Source organism: Scyliorhinus torazame, chromosome 9 (assembly GCF_047496885.1).
Source record: "Scyliorhinus torazame isolate Kashiwa2021f chromosome 9, sScyTor2.1, whole genome shotgun sequence".
NCBI lineage: Eukaryota > Metazoa > Chordata > Chondrichthyes > Carcharhiniformes > Scyliorhinidae > Scyliorhinus > Scyliorhinus torazame.
Genome location: NC_092715.1, coordinates 124,020,066 through 124,037,447, shown reverse-complemented (window position 1 = coordinate 124,037,447; position 17,382 = coordinate 124,020,066). Strand labels below are relative to the sequence as shown.

General features: G+C 43.9%; 1 protein-coding gene across 1 annotated transcript in view; it reads right to left on the bottom strand.

Moving 5' to 3' along the window:
- The window catches only part of LOC140429462 (cysteine dioxygenase type 1-like), a 31,204-nt gene extending 15,327 nt beyond the window's left edge, over positions 1-15,877 (bottom strand). Inside the window, exon 1 of the mRNA XM_072516486.1 lies at positions 15,650-15,877. Coding sequence (XP_072372587.1) covers positions 15,650-15,819 — 170 coding nt within the window. The 5' untranslated portion in view covers positions 15,820-15,877. The remainder of the gene's footprint in view (positions 1-15,649) is intronic.
- Between the last annotated feature and the right edge of the window lie 1,505 nt (positions 15,878-17,382).

The window sequence follows — 17,382 nt, the reverse complement described above, 5'->3', positions numbered from 1 at the left end:
CCTACAGGTCTCTGACCCCGAATTACCCTTTGTGCTAGAAGCAGCAGCCACTGTAAGCATCATTTCAGCAGCCTTACTGCAGGAACGGCATGGAAGATTGGGGCCTATTGCCTATGCATCTAGGTTACTAACTGCTGTGGAGCAAGGCTTCACAGTCTGTGAAAGACATTTACGAGCAGTATTTGGAGTTGTGCAGCACTTTGCATACATATACCGCATTCCGTACCAGCCTCCCCGAACAGGCGCCGGAATGTGGCGACTAGAGGCTTTTCACAGTAACTTCATTTGAATCCTGTAAGCGATTTTCATTTCATTTCATTTTTGGATTAAATCTGTTTACCATTCTAACAGAACACACCCCTCCCCAATTGTTATTGGATGGAAGAATAAAAGATGGTACGTGAGCAAAAATCACATGACTCGGATGGTCCAGGGACAGGACAGCTATAAAAAGAGCCAACACACCCACCCTCTTATCAGACAATTTGAATTATAGTGGGGAGAAACACGATTGCCAAATTGTGACAAAGGATCCCAAGGGCCCCTTTGTGCCAAAGTAAAAAAGGAGGAAGTGGCAAGTGAAAAGCCACCCACCAAACACCAAAACAAAGGACAATAAAACGGAAGAAGACAAAAGGTACATGTCCAAAGAACACCCAAATCCATGAATTAAAATTTTTTGTAGATGGCTCCTCCATGGTGGAGGGTGGCATCTGTAAAATAGTATGTGGCATCTATGTTAAAGATACAAAAGGCAATGTCATACATGAATTAGCACTTAACCTGCCCAGCACTAAAGCACACAGGGAGCTAGGCAGAAAGTTAAAAGACAGGACCTCAAGGATTGTAATCTCAGGATTACTCCGTGCCACTGAGGCTAGGAATAGGAAGATAGAGCAGCTAAACACGTGGCTAAACAGCTGGTGTAAGAGGGAGGGTTTCAGCTATCTGGACCACTGGGAGCTCTTCCGGGGCAGGTGTGACCTGTATAAAAAGGACGGGTTCCATCTAAACTGGAGAGGCATAAATATCGCAAGGTTTGCTAGTGTCACACGGGAGCTGTGGTTTACATTGTAAGTTTCCACCAAGATTTTCCAACACCAGCAGACATCCATTCAAATAGTATGCACGTGTGCATTAGCTTAACAGATTTCTTACCCCTATGGGAAATCAGACTTAGTATCTTCAGACGGTAAACCTTTACCCTCTGCCCCACGCCTTAAATACATCTAGTCACAAGCCTAAGGCCAAGAGTATGGTGTCATTCAGGTAAAAGCTCACGACAGGTCTTCTCCAGCCAGAAATGCATGCAAGATAGGAGTTGGCAAAACAGGGTGCCCATGACGGAATCCCATGGCAGTCCCCTACTCTCAAAAACAGCAAATTGCGCAGTCACCACTAACCAAATCAAGATCGAGGATCTTGAAGCAGTACAAAAGGGGAGATAAAGCGATTACCTCAATTAAAGGTGATATGTCGGACAAATGAATGGCCTAGTACTAAAAGGAGGAAGATACGTGGTACCTACCAAAGATAGAAATCATATCATTTATCAATGTCATAATGGGCATAAACAATAAGGAATTGACACAAGAGTGGTTATGTTTGTGGAGGAAAAATTCAGTTAAAAGTTCAATGTCTAGCTTAAATGTCTGATTGGCTGAAGTTGCCCCCACCCTAATTGCTGAGGGGCAGTTATCTGTCAGTCACCTGAAGCCTGCTTAGTGGCTCAAGTGCGCACATTGTATTCTTCTGTTTGAAGCTTAAGTAGTGCGAGTCACCTTGGTTTAGCTGAGTTTTATATAAGAGACATGCATCAAGCGCACACTCAGTAAGCTATGCACGTGAAGGAGACACATCGTGACCACCAGAAGGGGCAGGCAGTAAGTGCGGGAATCCTCTGTGGTTGTCTCCCTCTCAAACAGGTATACCGCTTTGGATACTGTTGGGGGGAATAGCCTATCAGGGGAAAACAGCAGCAGCCAGAGCAGTGGCACCACAGCTGGCGCTGATGTTAAGCAGGGGGGGGGTCAAAGCGCAGAAGAGCAATAGTCATAGGGGACTCTATAGTCAGGGGCACAGATAGGCGCTTCGATGGACGGGAAAGAGACTCCAGGATGGTATGTTGCTTCCCTGGTGCCAGGGTCCAGGATGTCTCAGAACGGGTAGCAGGCATCCTGAAGGGGAGGGCAAACAGGAAGAGGTCATGATACATATTGGTACTAACGACATAGGCAGGAAGGGGGATGAGGTCCAGCAGCAGGAGTTCAGGGAGCAAGGCAGAAAGTTAAAAGACAGGACCTCAAGGATTGTAACCTCAGGATTACTCCCTGTGCCACGTGCCACTGAGGCTAGAAATAGCTAAACACGTGGCTAAACAGCTGGTGTAGGAGGGAGGGTTTCAGTTATCTGGACCACTGGGAGCTCTTCCGGGGCAGGTATGACCTGTATAAAAAGGACAGGTTGCATCTAAACTGGAGAGGCATAAATATCCTGGCCACAAGGTTTGTTAAGTGTCACACGGGAGGGCTTAAACTTGTTTGGCAGAGAGTGGGTACCGGAGCAATAGGTCAGAAGATGAAAAGGTTGAGGGAGAACTAGGAAATAGGGCCAGCATGGCTCTGAGGAAGAACAGACAGGGAGATGTTGCTGAAAACAGCAGGACTGGTGGCCTGAAGTGCATATGTTTTAATGCAAGAAGTATTACGGGTAAGGCAGATGAACTTAGAGCTTGGATTAGTACCTGGAACTATGATGTTGTTGCCATTACAGAGACCTGGTTGAGGGAAGGACAGGATTGGCAGCTAAACGTTCCAGGATTTAGATGTTTCAGGCGGGATAGAGGGGGATGTAAAAGGGGTGGAGGAGTTGTGCTACTGGTTAGGGAGAATATCACAGCTGTACTGCGGGAGGACATCTCAGAGGGCAGCGAGGCTATATGGGTAGAGATCAGGACTAAGAAGGGTGCAGTCACAATGTTGGGGGTTTACTACAGGCCTCCCAACAGCCAGCGGGAGATAGAGGAACAGACCAGTAGACAGATTTTGGAAAGGAGTAAAAGCAACAGGGTTGTTGTGATGAGACTTTAACTTCCCCAATATTGACTGGGACTCACTTAGTGCTAGGGGTTTGGACGGGGCAGAGTTTGTAAGGAGCATCCAGGAGGGCTTCTTAAAACAATATGTAGATAGTCCAACTAGGGAAGGGGCTGCACTGGACATGGTATTGGGGAATGAGCCCGGCCAGATGGTAGAAATTTCAGTAGGGGAGCATTCAGGAACAGTGACCACAATTCAGTAAGTTTTAAAGTGCTGGTGGACAAGGATAAGAGTGGTCCTAGGGTGAATGTGCTAAATTGGGGGAAGGCTAATTTTAACAATATTAGGCAGGAACTGAAGAACCTAGATTGCGAGTGGATGTTTGAGGGTAAATCGACATCAGGCATGTGGGAGGCTTTCAACTGGCAGTTGAGAAAGGAATTCAGGACCAGCATGTTCCTGTGACGAAGAAGGATGAATATGGCAAATTTTGGGTCCCTTGGATAACGAGAGATATTGTAGGCCTCGTCAAAAAGAAAAAGGAGGTATTTGTCAGGGCTAAAAGGCTGGGAACAGACGAAGCCTGTGAGAATATAAGGAAAGTAGGAAGGAACTTAAGCAAGGAGTCAGGAGGGCTAAAAGGGGTCACAAAAAGTCATTGGCAAATAGGGTTAAGGAAAATCCCAAGGCTTTTTAAACGTACATAAAAGCAAGAGGGTAGCCAGGGAAAGGGTTGGCCCACTGAAGGACAGGGGTGGGAATCTATGTGTGGAGCCAGAGGAAATGGGCGAGGTACTAAATGAATACATTGCATCAGTATTCACCAAAGAGAAGGAATTGGTGGATTTGGAGTCTGGAGAAGTGGGTGTAGATAGCCCGGGTCACATGGAGATCAACAAAGACGAGGTGTTGGGCGTCTTGAAAAATATTATGGTGGACAAGTCCCCAGGGCCTGCTGGTATCTACCCCAGAATACTGAAGGAGGCAAGAGAGGAAATTGCTGAGGCCTTGACAGAAATCCTTGGATCCTCAACTGTCTTCAGGTGATAATAATAGCTTATTGTCACAAGTCGGCTTTGATGTGTTAGGCAGGTAGGTTCGATGTGGACTGCACTCAATGCAGGGAAGCTTGAAACAGACGTTGAACACTGGAGAAGATCCAACACTGTTTTATTCAACAATAGAACTGATATACATATTCAGCTGTGGGTCGACACTATACTGAACTGACTGGAGACCTTGTCGTAGCCTGACCAGATTTACTAGCTTAGCTTGTGGACTCGGACTGTCTCAGCGGCTGGGTCCAGAGAGAGCGGGAAACCTAGTGCCCTCTGGCTTTATAGTGGTAGTGTCCTGTCTGGTTGTAAGCACTGTGTTGTGTGCTTACTGGTCATCCTGTGTGTCAATCACTGCCTGTATCTCATTATATACATGAGTGGATATTATAACAGGCTTCAGTGATGTTACTGTGAAAAGCCCCTAGTCGCCACATACCGGCGCCTGTTCGGGGAGGTCGGTACAGAAGTTGAACCCACGCTGATGCCTGGTTCTGCATTACAAGCCAGCTATTTAGCCCAGTGTGCAAAACCAGCCACTGGAGAATAGCCAATGTTGTTCCTTTGTTTAAGAAAGGTAGCAAGGATAATCCAGGGAATTACAAGCCGGTGAGCCTTACGTCAGTGGTAGGGAAATAACTGGAGAGAATTCTTCGACATAGGATCTACTCCCATTTGGAAGCAAGTGGACATATTAGCAAGAGGCAGCACGATTTTGTGAAGACGGGGTCGTGTCTCACTAACTTGATATAGTTTTTCGAGGAGGTCACAAAGATGATTGATGCAGGTAGGGAAGTGGATGGTGTCTATATGGACTTCAGTAAGGCCTTTGACAAGGTCCCTCATGGCAGACTGGTACAAAAGGTGAAGTCACATGGGATCAGAGGTGAGCTGGCAAGATGGATACAGAACTGGCTAGGTCATAGTAGAAGGCAGAGTAGCAGCAATGGAAGGATGCTTTTCTGATTGGAGGGCTATGACCAGTGGTGTTCCGCAGGGTTCAGTGCTGGGACCTTTGTTGTTCGTAGTACATTTAAATGATTGGAGGAAAATGTAACTGGTCTGAATAATAAGTTTGCGGACGACACAAAGGTTGGTGGAATTGCAGATAGCGATTGTCAGAGGACTGTCAGAGGATACAGCAGGATTTAGATTGTCTGGAAACTTGGGCGGAGAGTTGGCAGATGGAGTTTAATCCAGACAAATGTGAGGTAATGCATTTTGGAAGGTCTAATACAGGTAGGGACTATACAGTGAATAGTAGAAGCCTCAAGAGTATTGGCAGTCAGAGAGATTTAGGGGTACTGGTCCAAAGGTCATTTGAAAGGGGCAACACAGGTGGAGAAGGTAGTCAAGAAGGCATACGGCATGCTTGCCTTCATTGGCAAGGGCATTGAGAATTAAAATTGGCAAGTCGTGTTGCAGCTGTATAGAACCTTAGTTAGACCACACTTGGAGTATAGTGTTAAATGCTGGTCGCCACACTACCAGAAGGATGTGGAGGCTTGAGGGTGCAGAAGAGATTTACTAGGATGTTGCTTGGTATGGAGGGCATTTGCTATGAGGAGAGGTTGAGTAAACTGGTTTGTTCTCACTGGAACGAAGGAGGTTGAGGGGCGACCTGATAGAGGTCTACAAAATTATGAGAGGCATAGACAGAGTGGATAGTCAGAGACTTTACCCCTCTACCCTGGGAAAGAGTCAATTACTAGGGGGCATAGGTTTTAAGGTGCGAGGGGCAAGGTTTAAAGGAGATGTACGAGGCAAGTTTTTTTTTGTTTGTTTCTTTACACAAAGGGTAGTGGGTGCCTGGAACTCGCTGCCGGAGGAGGTGGTGGAAGCAGGGACGATTGTGACGTTTAAGGAGCATCTTGACAAATACATGAATAGGATGGGAGGAGGGATACGGACACCAGAAGTGTAGAAGATTTTCGTTTAGATGGGCAGAATGGTCAGCACAGGCTTGGAGGGCCGAAGGGCCTATTCCTGTGCTATACCTTTCTTTGTTCTTTGACTAATTACACCAAAGATGTGAAACATTATATGGAAAATTGTACAGTGTGCGTGCACAAAACAATCCAGATCACGAAGCAAAGAAAGGGGGAAGTAAGGCATGCCTGACACATGGAAGGACCATGGACAATTTGCAGCTAGATTATGTGGGACCTTTGCCACCCCGCAAAGGGGGTAGAAGTACATTTTAGTGGTAATGAACACATTCAGCAAATGGGTTGATGCCTTTCAGCATAATGAACACATTCAGCAAATAGGTTGAAGCTAGATAGTATATTAAAGAATTAAGAAATAGTGTTATGGAATAAAGTGTTATGGTGTTCGGGCGGGAAAGCGGATGAGAGTCCACAAAAGATCGGCCATGATCTCATTCAATGGGGGACCCAGGCTCCAAGGGCCAGATGCCCTACTCCTGTTCCTGGTTCTTATGTACTTTCCCACCAGAATAAATACAGCCAAGATCCTGGCACAACAGGTGTATACCAATTGGGACTTGCCCCATATTACTGAATCTGACCAGGGTACTCCTACAGCTCAAATAATGCAGAACGTACGTAATGGCACTATTAGGATATCAGCAGTTCCATATTGCCCATCACCCACAATCCAGCTGGATAGTGTAAAGAATGAATTGGGCTCTAAAAACAATGATTCAGAAAACAATACAGCAAAATAACGCAACATGGAATATGGTGCTACCCTTTATACTAATGTTAGTAAGAAATACTGTATCCAGCACCACTGGATTCACACCACATGTCCTAATGATGGGATGACCCATGAGGAGGATTGAAGTCCTCTTGAAATTGGACCTATTGGACCTATCTGAACCTGAACTGGCAGCTGTCATGAAAAAGCTGTACAACAACAATGTACAAGGGACCAATTTACCCATAGCCACAAAAATGGCACAAAAGAAGAAAGGCAGCAAAGCCTATTTTGATGGAAAGGTAAAACCTGTGGAATATGACGGAGGTCAAAAGGTCATGTTACAGGTATACCAACCGGAAACCTTCATATCCCCAAAATATCACGGCCCATACTCCATAGTTGACAAAGTAAGTCCCTCAGAGAGAGAACATAAATGCGAGGTGGATCAATGCCAACTGAGTGTGCAAAGAATAATAAAGAGTTCCAGTATGGTATCAATGGAAAGTGGCTCTGCAGGGAATCCAGTGTCTTACCAGCTGGATGCCAAGATGATAGCATTAGCGGCAGGTGACTCGAACAGTCATACAAGTCTTGCAGGAATTAAATAATGACGACGAAAGGAATGCTGAAGGAGGGTTATATGGAAATCATGCAGAGGAACAGATGGACAACGTCTTAGAAGGTCATGCTAGAAGCATTCATCAAATTTTAGAGGGAAAATTAGAGGATGATGAAAAACAAGGAATAGAATTACATGTAGCATCTACAACAATTAGATATTGGAACAATTGAGAGAAAATCTCGAGTAGGTTAAACAAGGAAAAGGTCCCAGCCTGGATCACAAATGAACTAATAGCCCTCACTAATAGAAAGTTGCATCCCAATGTTTCATACGGCCAGCTTTGGTAACTGAGCAAGGTGTGGTTTGGGAAAGGTTGCGGAGGAACCACAAGTAAAGCCTGAGGAATGATATTGGGAATACCAATAATTCAGAGAAGTGAAATAGGATTAAGTGTTTCGGAAGTGAACAAAAGAGGAATTATTAAAGAGATTTGGAAAGGCCATAAGAATGTTTACCTTATGTAGCAGAAAAGGAAGGATAGTGGGTACAAACTTGGCCATACAGGCAGACGAAACAATTGTCTGTCCCTACCCTATTATCTTAATGAACAAGCCTTATGTGGATTTAAAATGAATTGAGACCTATACGGCACTTTGAATATCAGAACGCTTATGTTTGATATCACAAGAGTGGCTGACAAAAGGAAGGGAGAATATTGTCTAACCACCTCATTAAAAAGATACCAATATGGCCCCCGGACATCATTCAACCCCAAATACCAGCTGGAATCAGCAAAATTGAGCTGGTTGACATTGAGAAAAAGTTACTATTAACACCACCGAAACAATTACTGTTAACACCACCGAAACAATCAAGGGGAATTGGGGACAGTATTTTGAGAAATACGAAACCAATGTCTAATTGTTACCCAAGGGTCTACATTGGATTAAAGAATAGTTGGAGAGAGCCCACCAAACATTCATTAGAGTTACAGTTGTCGAACAAGCCAAAGAAACTGAGCAAAAGATAAAGACTATTAAAGAAACAAGTTGGTGGGAAAGTACTTGAAACTGGGATACAAATGTACGGATTCACTCTTGGATAAGAATTATTTCTCAAGTTATTCATTGTAGGGCAGCACGGTGGCACAGTGGGTTAGCACTGCTGCCTCACGGCACTGAGGTCCCAGGTTCAATCCCGGCTCTGGGTCACTGTCCGTGTGGAGTTTGCCCATTCTCCCCGTATTTGCGTGGGTTTCTCATTGTCCCCCACAACCCAAAAATGTGCAGGATAGGTGGATTGGCCACGCTAAATTGGAAAAAATGAATTGGGTACTCTAAAACTTTTTTTTTTTTTTAAAGTTCTTCTCATGATTTTCATACTAGTACAACAAATGTATACTTTAATGATGTTTAAATGTTGGGGAATTAGGAAGAAAAAGAAATTGGAAATGGAATTCTTTTGAATGGAAGCGAGAGAGATTATTCGACACGGAAGATGGCCTAAAAAATGTTATTCCAGATTTTGATGTACAAGCTCACTATGGGAATAATTGTAGTGTATGCTGTAGTTGACTATGATTAATGTCAGTTTAGAGATCATAGAATCCCAAAACTGCAAAAGGAGGCCATTCGTCCCATCGAGCCTGCATCAACCCTTCAAAAGACTACCCTACCCAAGCCCAATCTCCCACTCTATTCCTGCAACCCCACACCAAGAGACAATTTAGCATAGCCAATCCACCTAACCCGCACATCTTTGGACTGTGGGAGATGTTGAACCTCTCAGTCTCTGTACTGTTATAAGAGGCAAACAGTTATGTATCAAACACTCTACACTGTAACTTATGATTTAACACGATTTTATTCACTAAACTTGTATCAAATAATGTATTCAAATCTTACACTATACAAAAATCACAATTTCTCTCAAGACTCACAGCTTTAGACACAAGTAAATATCACCCCTTTGAATTGGCCCAATGTTTCTTGGAGGTCTCTTTTGTTCACTGAGCCTTCACTCAGGGTGCTTAGTGTACGAGGTGGGTCCCATGGGTCATCGTAAATGAAAGTCTCAGATCTTTGATTTCTACACTTTCTGTTAGGAGTATTCCATAGAATAGGTCAGACTCTCGTGTCCTGGTCTGAGATGACGTCCTTTTCTAACCGCAGGTCCACCCTTCAGGCAACGGTTTTACAGTATTCCGACATTGTGGTTGCAGGTGCAGATTCTGACAGTTATAAAGTTCCTGTTTAATTTGATTTTTTGATTTATGCATTGCAAACTCCTATTTTTGCACGTTGCAAACTTTCCTTAACTAGGTCAGGTCACCAGGTCCCGGAGTATTGTCATTTGAAGTTGGCCATATCTCCAAACGTACCTGTGGTAAGTCATTTTTGCATAAACTGGGCCTTATCGCTAGAGGAAACAGAGCACCCAGAGGAAATGCAAGCAGACACGAGGTGAATGTGCAAACTCCACAGACTGTCACCCGAGGTTGGAATTGAACACAGGTCTCTGGCGCTGAGTGGAAATTTGACAGAAGGAGGCAAGGATGTGTAGACTAAGGGCCCTCAACACAATGGTGGAAAAATGCTGGCAGCAGAGCTTGTGCCAGTCCTTCCTCAGGTCAACTACTTCTCAATGAGAATCAGGGGGCAGAGGAGAGTGTAGTGGTCATCACCAAGGAGAAGATTTTGGGGAAACTGAAAGGTCTGAAGATGGATACATCACCTGGACCAGATGGACTATACACCTGGGTTCTAAAGGAGATAGCAGAGGTATTGGTGGAGATCTTTCAGGAACCACTGAAGGCAGGGAAGGTCCCGGAGGACTGGGAAATGGCTAATGTAATGACCCATTTAAGAAGGTAGGGAGGCTGAAGACGGGAAATTAAATTAAATAATCTTTATTGTCATAAGTAGGCTTACATTAACACTGCAATGAAGTTACTGTGAAAAGCCCCTAGTCGCCACATTCTGGTTCCTGTTCGGGTACACAGAGGGAGAATTCAGAATTCCCAGCTGGTATGGGAATTGAACCCGCGCTGCTGGCCTTGTTCTGAATCACAAACCAGCTGTCCAGCCCACTGGGCTAAACCAGCCCCTATAGGCCGGATAGCCTGACTTCAGTCATTGGTAAGATTTTAGAGTCCATTATTAAAGATGAGATTGCGGAGCACTTGGAAGTGCATGATAAAATCACTTGATGAAGGAGCATGAAAGCTAGTGATTCCAAACAAACCTGTTGGACTTTAACCTGGTGTTGGAAGATTGCTTACTGTGTCCATCCCAGTCCAACGCCAGCATCTCCACATCATGATAAAATAGAACTGAGTCAGCAGGCTTCATCAAGGGGAGGTCACGTGAGGTAACAAGGAAGTTAGACAGGAGACCAGTGGAAGTGATCTATTTAAATTTCCAAAGGCCTTTGAGAAGGTGCCATTAACTGTTAAATAAGTTAAGAGCCCATGGTGTTAAGGGCAAGATCCTGGCATGGAGAGAGGGTTGGCTGACTGGCAGAAGGCAAATAAAGGGGTATTTTTCAGGATGGCAGCCAGTGACTAGTGTCTGCCTCATGGGTCGCTGTTGCGACCACAACTTTTCACAATATACATTACTGATCTGAAAGAAAATATACATTACTGATCTGAAAGAAGGAACTGAAGGCACTGTTGCCAAGTTTGCAGATGATACGAAGATCTGTAGACGGACAGGTATTATTGAGGAAGCGGGGGGGCTGCAAAAGGACTTGGGACAGGCTAGGAGAGTGGGCAAATAAGTGGCAGATGGAATACAATGTAGAAAAGTGTGAGGTTATGAACTTTGGAAAGAGGAATGGAGGCATAAACTATTTTCGAAATGGGGAAATGCTTAGGAAATCAGAAGCACAAAGGAACTTGGGTGTCCTTGTTCAAGATTCTCTTAAGATTAACATGCAGGTTCAGTCGGCAGTTCGGAAGGCAAATGCAATGTTAGCATTCATGTCGAGAGGGCTAAGATACTAGAGCAGCGATGTACTTCTCAGTCTGTATAAGGTACTGGTTCGGCCCCATTTGGAGTATTGTGAGCAGTTTAGGCCCCAAATCGAAAGGATGTGCTGGCCTGGGAAAGGGTCCAGAGGTGGTTCACAAGAATGATCCCTGGAATGAAGAGCTTGTCATATGAGGAGTGGTGGAGGACTCTGGGTCTGTACTCGTTGGAATTTAGAAGGATGAGGGGGGGGGGGGGGGGATCTTATTGAAACTTACAGGGTACCGTGAGGCATATATAGAGTGGACATGGAGAGGATATTTCCACTGGTAGGAAAAACTAGAACCCGAGGGCACAGCCTCAAGACTGAAGGAGATGAGGAGGAATTTCTTCAGCCAGAGTAGTGAATCTGTGGAACTCTTTGCCACAGAAGACTGTGGAGGTCAAATCACAAGAGTGGCATTAAGATAGAGATAAATAGGCTCTTGATTAATAAGAGGATCAGGGGTTATGGGGAGAAGGCAGGAGAATGGGGATGAGAAAAATATCAGCCTTAATTGAATGGCGGAGCAGACTCTATGGGCCAAATGGCCTAATTCTGCTCCAATGTCTAATGGTCAATCTTCTGAGAAGGCAAAGGGGACCTGTGGTAATACCAGGTATTGCAGTACCGGAGAGGTGAATTGCGGAGCTAAGAACCGATGCCATCCCAACAGCCTTCACTTTCTGTATCGAAGCTGCTGGGGAAGAGTTCTAGCAGATTAAAGCCTTCAGTTATGAATCACTTCGTCTTGAGTAATTGATTGCGCATCAGGACCCAAAGACGTTTTCAGTCTTTCCATAGATATGGATATAGGGTGGGCATCTGCATGTTTTTTTTATAAAAAAGGCAGCCTGAAGCCAGTGACTAACCCACTGCTGAAGACTTAGGCTCTTTTCAGGCTCTATCCGTCCTAATGTTTAACTGCAAGTCCCCATCAGGAGGCAGGCCTGAGATACACCAATCTCAATCTGGAATTACAGGCTAGTTCTGGTAGCTATAGGCAAGTGTGAGGTGTGATCATCTATATTTTTGGAGTACTTAATTTCAATTACCTCAATACCAAGCCTTGGGACACAGTCTCACCACCAACAACCACCATAATAAACCCAGTGAGGAGTTACTTTCTCCCTTTGGCCAATTTTTTTATTCATTCACAAGATTGGTCAAAAAAAAACCATAAAAGATATATGCAATAATGCATACAATTTTGTAATAATGTGTACAATTTTATAAATGCCATGAAGAGAAGGATGGAAGCAACCAACATTCTGCAACCAAAATCTTCTGAGCAGCAGAAAAGCAAATGAGAGAGTTTGCATGGCATTGGATCTGAATCTCAATTGGACAGTCTCAAAATTAGGTAAGTTTGTAGCTATGCAAGCAGAGGCCACGTTTTACTCCAACCATAAAAATCAGAATTGCCTGGCAAAAGATGAAAAAAACTGTTGTGCAATTCTGTAAGCAAGGCCCAACCCAACTTAGTGTCCGTGCAAAGCAATACCACAGCACGTGAATGAAATCTGCCACTCTACAAATCCTTCAAATGAAGAAACAAGATATTCCAAAGCTTAGTGCTAAAAGTTAAATGGGGCAAGAACATAACACATAACTACGTGTAGAAGTTGAACAAAGAAAAGTCTTCGCCAATAAAAATTAAGTTGATTTACAGTACTTCAATTAACAGTAAATTCCATTCAAGCTTTTACATGCATAGATACATGGAACACAGTACAGAAGGAGGCCATTCAGCCCATCGAGTCTGCACCGACCCACTTAGTCTCACTTCCACCCTATCCCCATAACCCCTCCTAACCTCTTTTTTTTTTTGGACACTAAGGGCAATCCACCTAACCTGTACATCTTTGGACTGTGGGAGGCACCCGGAGGAAACCCATGCAGACATCGGGAGAACGTGCAGACTCCGCACAGACAGTGATCCAGCAGGGAATCGAACATGGGACCACAGTGCTGGCCACGTGTGCTACCAAGCTTTTATAAATGTAATCTAAATAAAGTATAGGAAATCAAGGTTTCAATTTTTTTAAATTACAACTGCAAATGTGCCAGCTGTGAAGTACAGAAAATATGTCAGTGAGTAAAAGGAGGAAAAAAAAGATTTAAACTCAAAAACTAAAATTGATAGCAGAAATATCAATCTGAACTGCATTGGTTCTCAGTTAATATCTTCAAATTTATCCCCTGCTCTTTCCCAATGTTCTTGCAAATTATGAATGAAAGGTTCCCTTTTAAAAACTAGATACCACTTGCAAAGCATTCCTGACAAACTTTAAAATAATCACTTATATTCATTCATTCATACACATGGACAGACCATCAACAAGTGTTAAATCTATTTCCCTCCACAGATGCTACCTAGTCCTAGCCTGCAGAGTATATTCTTTTTATTTTTTATAAATTTAGAGTACCTAATTATTATTTTTTTCCCCAATTAAGGGGCAATTTAGCATGACCAATCCACCTAACCTGCACATCTTTGCACTGTGGGGGTGAAACCCACGCAGACACGGGGAGAATGTGCAAACTCCACACGGACAGCAACCCAGGGCTGGAATTCGAACCCGGGTCCTCAGCGCCGCAGGCAGCAAACCTAACCACTGTGCCACATGCTGCCCTTTCCTGCAGAGTATATTCAACTCTACTACTCTTCTCTCAGAGTATTTTTATCTGCTGTATTGAAGATTTCCAGCATCTGTGGTCTATCACTTTTGTTTCACTACACAAGATTCCTGATAACCACATTATGTATCAATTTTTTTTTTTAAAATAAAAAAATAACTTTTTAAACAGTATCTGCATCTGAAGCATTATTTTTCCTCTTTTTCAGAAGGTTATGCTGTGTAGGTCTAGCACTTTTCCATTTTTAATTCTGAATTCTGGTGTCGTAATTTAATTCCAGAGTTTACTATCCAAATGAATCAGGAAGAGTGTGAGGGGGGGGGAAAAAAAAAAGTAAACCAATTGAGAAGGAAATCTTTAGCTAAAGTTGCAATTAACTCTAGTATTTTTCATAGAATCCTACAGAATTTCTACTGTGCAGGAGGTCACCATTTGGCCCTAGCAGTCTGCACTGACCCTACGAATGAGCACCCCCCTCCCCCACCCCATCCCACTAACCCTACAAGCCTGAACTATACACAGAACAATACTTTTCACTGTACGTCAGTACATGTGACAATAAATCTAAACTTAACCTGCACTTCGCTGGACACCAAGGGCAATTTAGCATGGCCAATCCACCTAACCTGCACATCTTTGGACAGGGAGCACCTGAAGGAAACCCACACAGACACGGGGAGAATGTGAATACTCCACATAGACGGTCAGTAATGCTAACCACTGTGCCACCCAGACTTGTTTTTAAAAACAGTTATGAACAAACTTTTTCCATACACTTAACATGAATGCCACTGCCTGCTCCCTCCTAACTCAAGTTATCAATGGAGCAATTATACCAAGTAGTTTGCAATCTTTATTATGAAATTATCAGATAATAAAACATTACAAAAGCACATTTCATTTTTACAAAATGCAAAAATCAGTAAAGCCAAGTGAGTAAAATTACAGACAGGACTGTGGTCAAAAGAAGTAAGCCCCATTTTTAAATTCCACTTTCAACTAAGACAGAAACAAATGCTGGAAACATTCAGCAGGTCTGGAAGAGTAGGGGAGGGGAAGAGAGATACGCACAACGTTTCAGGTCTGTGTGACCCGTCCTCAAACTTATTTTTAAAAATCAGCCGGTATCCTCGGTTTAACGTCACTCTTTGATAAACACCTCCAGACGGTATGAGTAGGCAGGCTCAAGGGAAAGTCGTGCGATTTCGAAATTCTTGTTTTGCAATAATCTTGTCCAGTTCCAGCACGCAGAAGCCAGAGAGCAAGGCGTTCTCTATTGCAGACTAGTATGTTCCAGGAATACTTTAGGATTTTAAAAAAACATCGAGCTGAATCGGATTGGAGAATAAAAATCCGATACTGCCCAAGGACAGTAAAAATCCCGGTTACAAAGCGCAAAATGCCGCGATCAAATATAAAGCAAAAAAGCTGGGCGCAAGTTACAAAACAAATCGTGCGGCATTGGGGTCAGCTTGCTAAAAGTACAGCATTCTTTTACCGCTTGGCGAGGAAGCAGCGCGGAATGCCTGCAGATTCACACAAAAGAGCAGAGCAGGATCTGCAGTGTGGCCACTGTCCAGCCTGCAGGCCTGCCCCACACCCTGGCTTCATACAAAGACTGTTCAAAGCTGATCCTTCCACTCTTTTGCGCTGCTACAAACACGGCTCGCCCGTCTCACCTGTACTGGTCAAACTTGGCGTACTTTAGCCATTCGCGAGAGTCGCTCTTGTGTGATTCCAGCAGATTCTGCACCTCATCCACATTAATCTTGTCATTCGCAAAAATTTGGTGCAAAGCCCGAATTAAATCCGCCAAATTCGGATGTTTTTGCATTTCCGTCTGCTCCATGATTTGCACAAAACCACACCTCTGCGCACAATTCCTTACACTGCTCCAGCCCAGCAGCCAGCGTCCTGCTATTTATAGAATTAATCAAAGCGCTGGGAAAGGACCAAACACCACTTCAGGAGTGGGGGGATTTTTCATTCCGTGTCCGCCGAATAATTGATGTTTTCCAATTTTTCAGTATCATGTGTGAAAGTCATGCAAGCTGTTGAAGTAATCTTAATACACAGGGCTATGTATAATGAAGCAGCTATCTCACATCGCTAAGTCAATGAATCATCCGCAGACAATCACCCCCTGTGCTTTATGATGAACGATTTCACCACAAATGGCTAAAGTTCCAGTTACAATGGGATGGTTTGGATGTTGGTGCCTCCCAATGGTACAACAATTTTATAGTGGTAATTCAGCAGTCCAAAGGCCTTGTTATCAAACAAAATTTGAGAGGCAATCACTTAATAGGCCAAATCCTTTGTTAAATAAGTAAGTTTTAAGGAGGAAAGTGAAACAGAGAGGTTCAGGAAGGGATGTCCAAAGTTTAAGGCCGAGCCAGCTGAATAGTTACCAATGTTGGACCGATTAAACAATTTCAAGGGCAGCACGGTGGCGCAGTGGTTAGCACTGCTGCCTCACAGTACCGACGTCCCATGTTCGATCCCACTTCTGGGTCACTGTCCGTGTGGAGTTTTCACATTCTCCCCATGTTTGCACGGGTCTCGCCCTCACAACCCAAAAGATGTGCAGGGTAGGTGGATTGGCCACGCTAAATGAATTGGGTACTCTTAAAAAAAAATTTAAACCACCAATTTCTGTCAGCTCCTTTAATTTCATAAAATATCCCCATGCACGTCACAGGAGCAATATAAAACAAAATATGACACCCAGCCACATAAAGAAATATGAAGTCATAACCAAAAGCTTGGTCAAAGATGTAGGGTCTGAGGGTCTCAAATGAGGAAGGATAGACTACAGAAGTGGAGAGAAGGAATTCCAAGATTGAGGGCACGTCTTTAGGCTACCATTGGCTACCATTGGTGGAGCAATTAAAATGAAAAATACTCAAAGAGGTCAGAGTTCGATCCGTGCAGATATTTCAGAGGGATGTGGGGTTGAAGAAGATTACAGAGATATGGAGGGATAAGACTAGTGTGGCATTTGAAAACAAGGATGATAAACAAGGATGATAATTTTAAAATCAGGATGTTGCTGAGCTGGAAGCCAGTAGAGATCAGTGAGCACAGGGGTGATCAGTGCATGGAACCTGCTGCAAGTTAGGACACTAGCAGTAGAGTTTGGATAACTTCAAATGTATGCAGGGTAATATGTGGGAGAACAGCTAGAAGTGTAATAGAATAATCAAATCTAGGGGCAGCATGGTGGCGCAGTGGGTTAGCCCTGCAGCCTCACAGCGCTGAGGTCCCAGGTTCGATCCCGGCTCTGGGTCACTATCTGTGTGGAGTTTGGACATTCTCCCCGTGTCTGCGTCAGTTTCACCCCCACAACCCAAAAGATGTGCAGGTTAGGTGGATTGGCCATGCTAAATTGCCCCTTAATTGGAAAAACGAA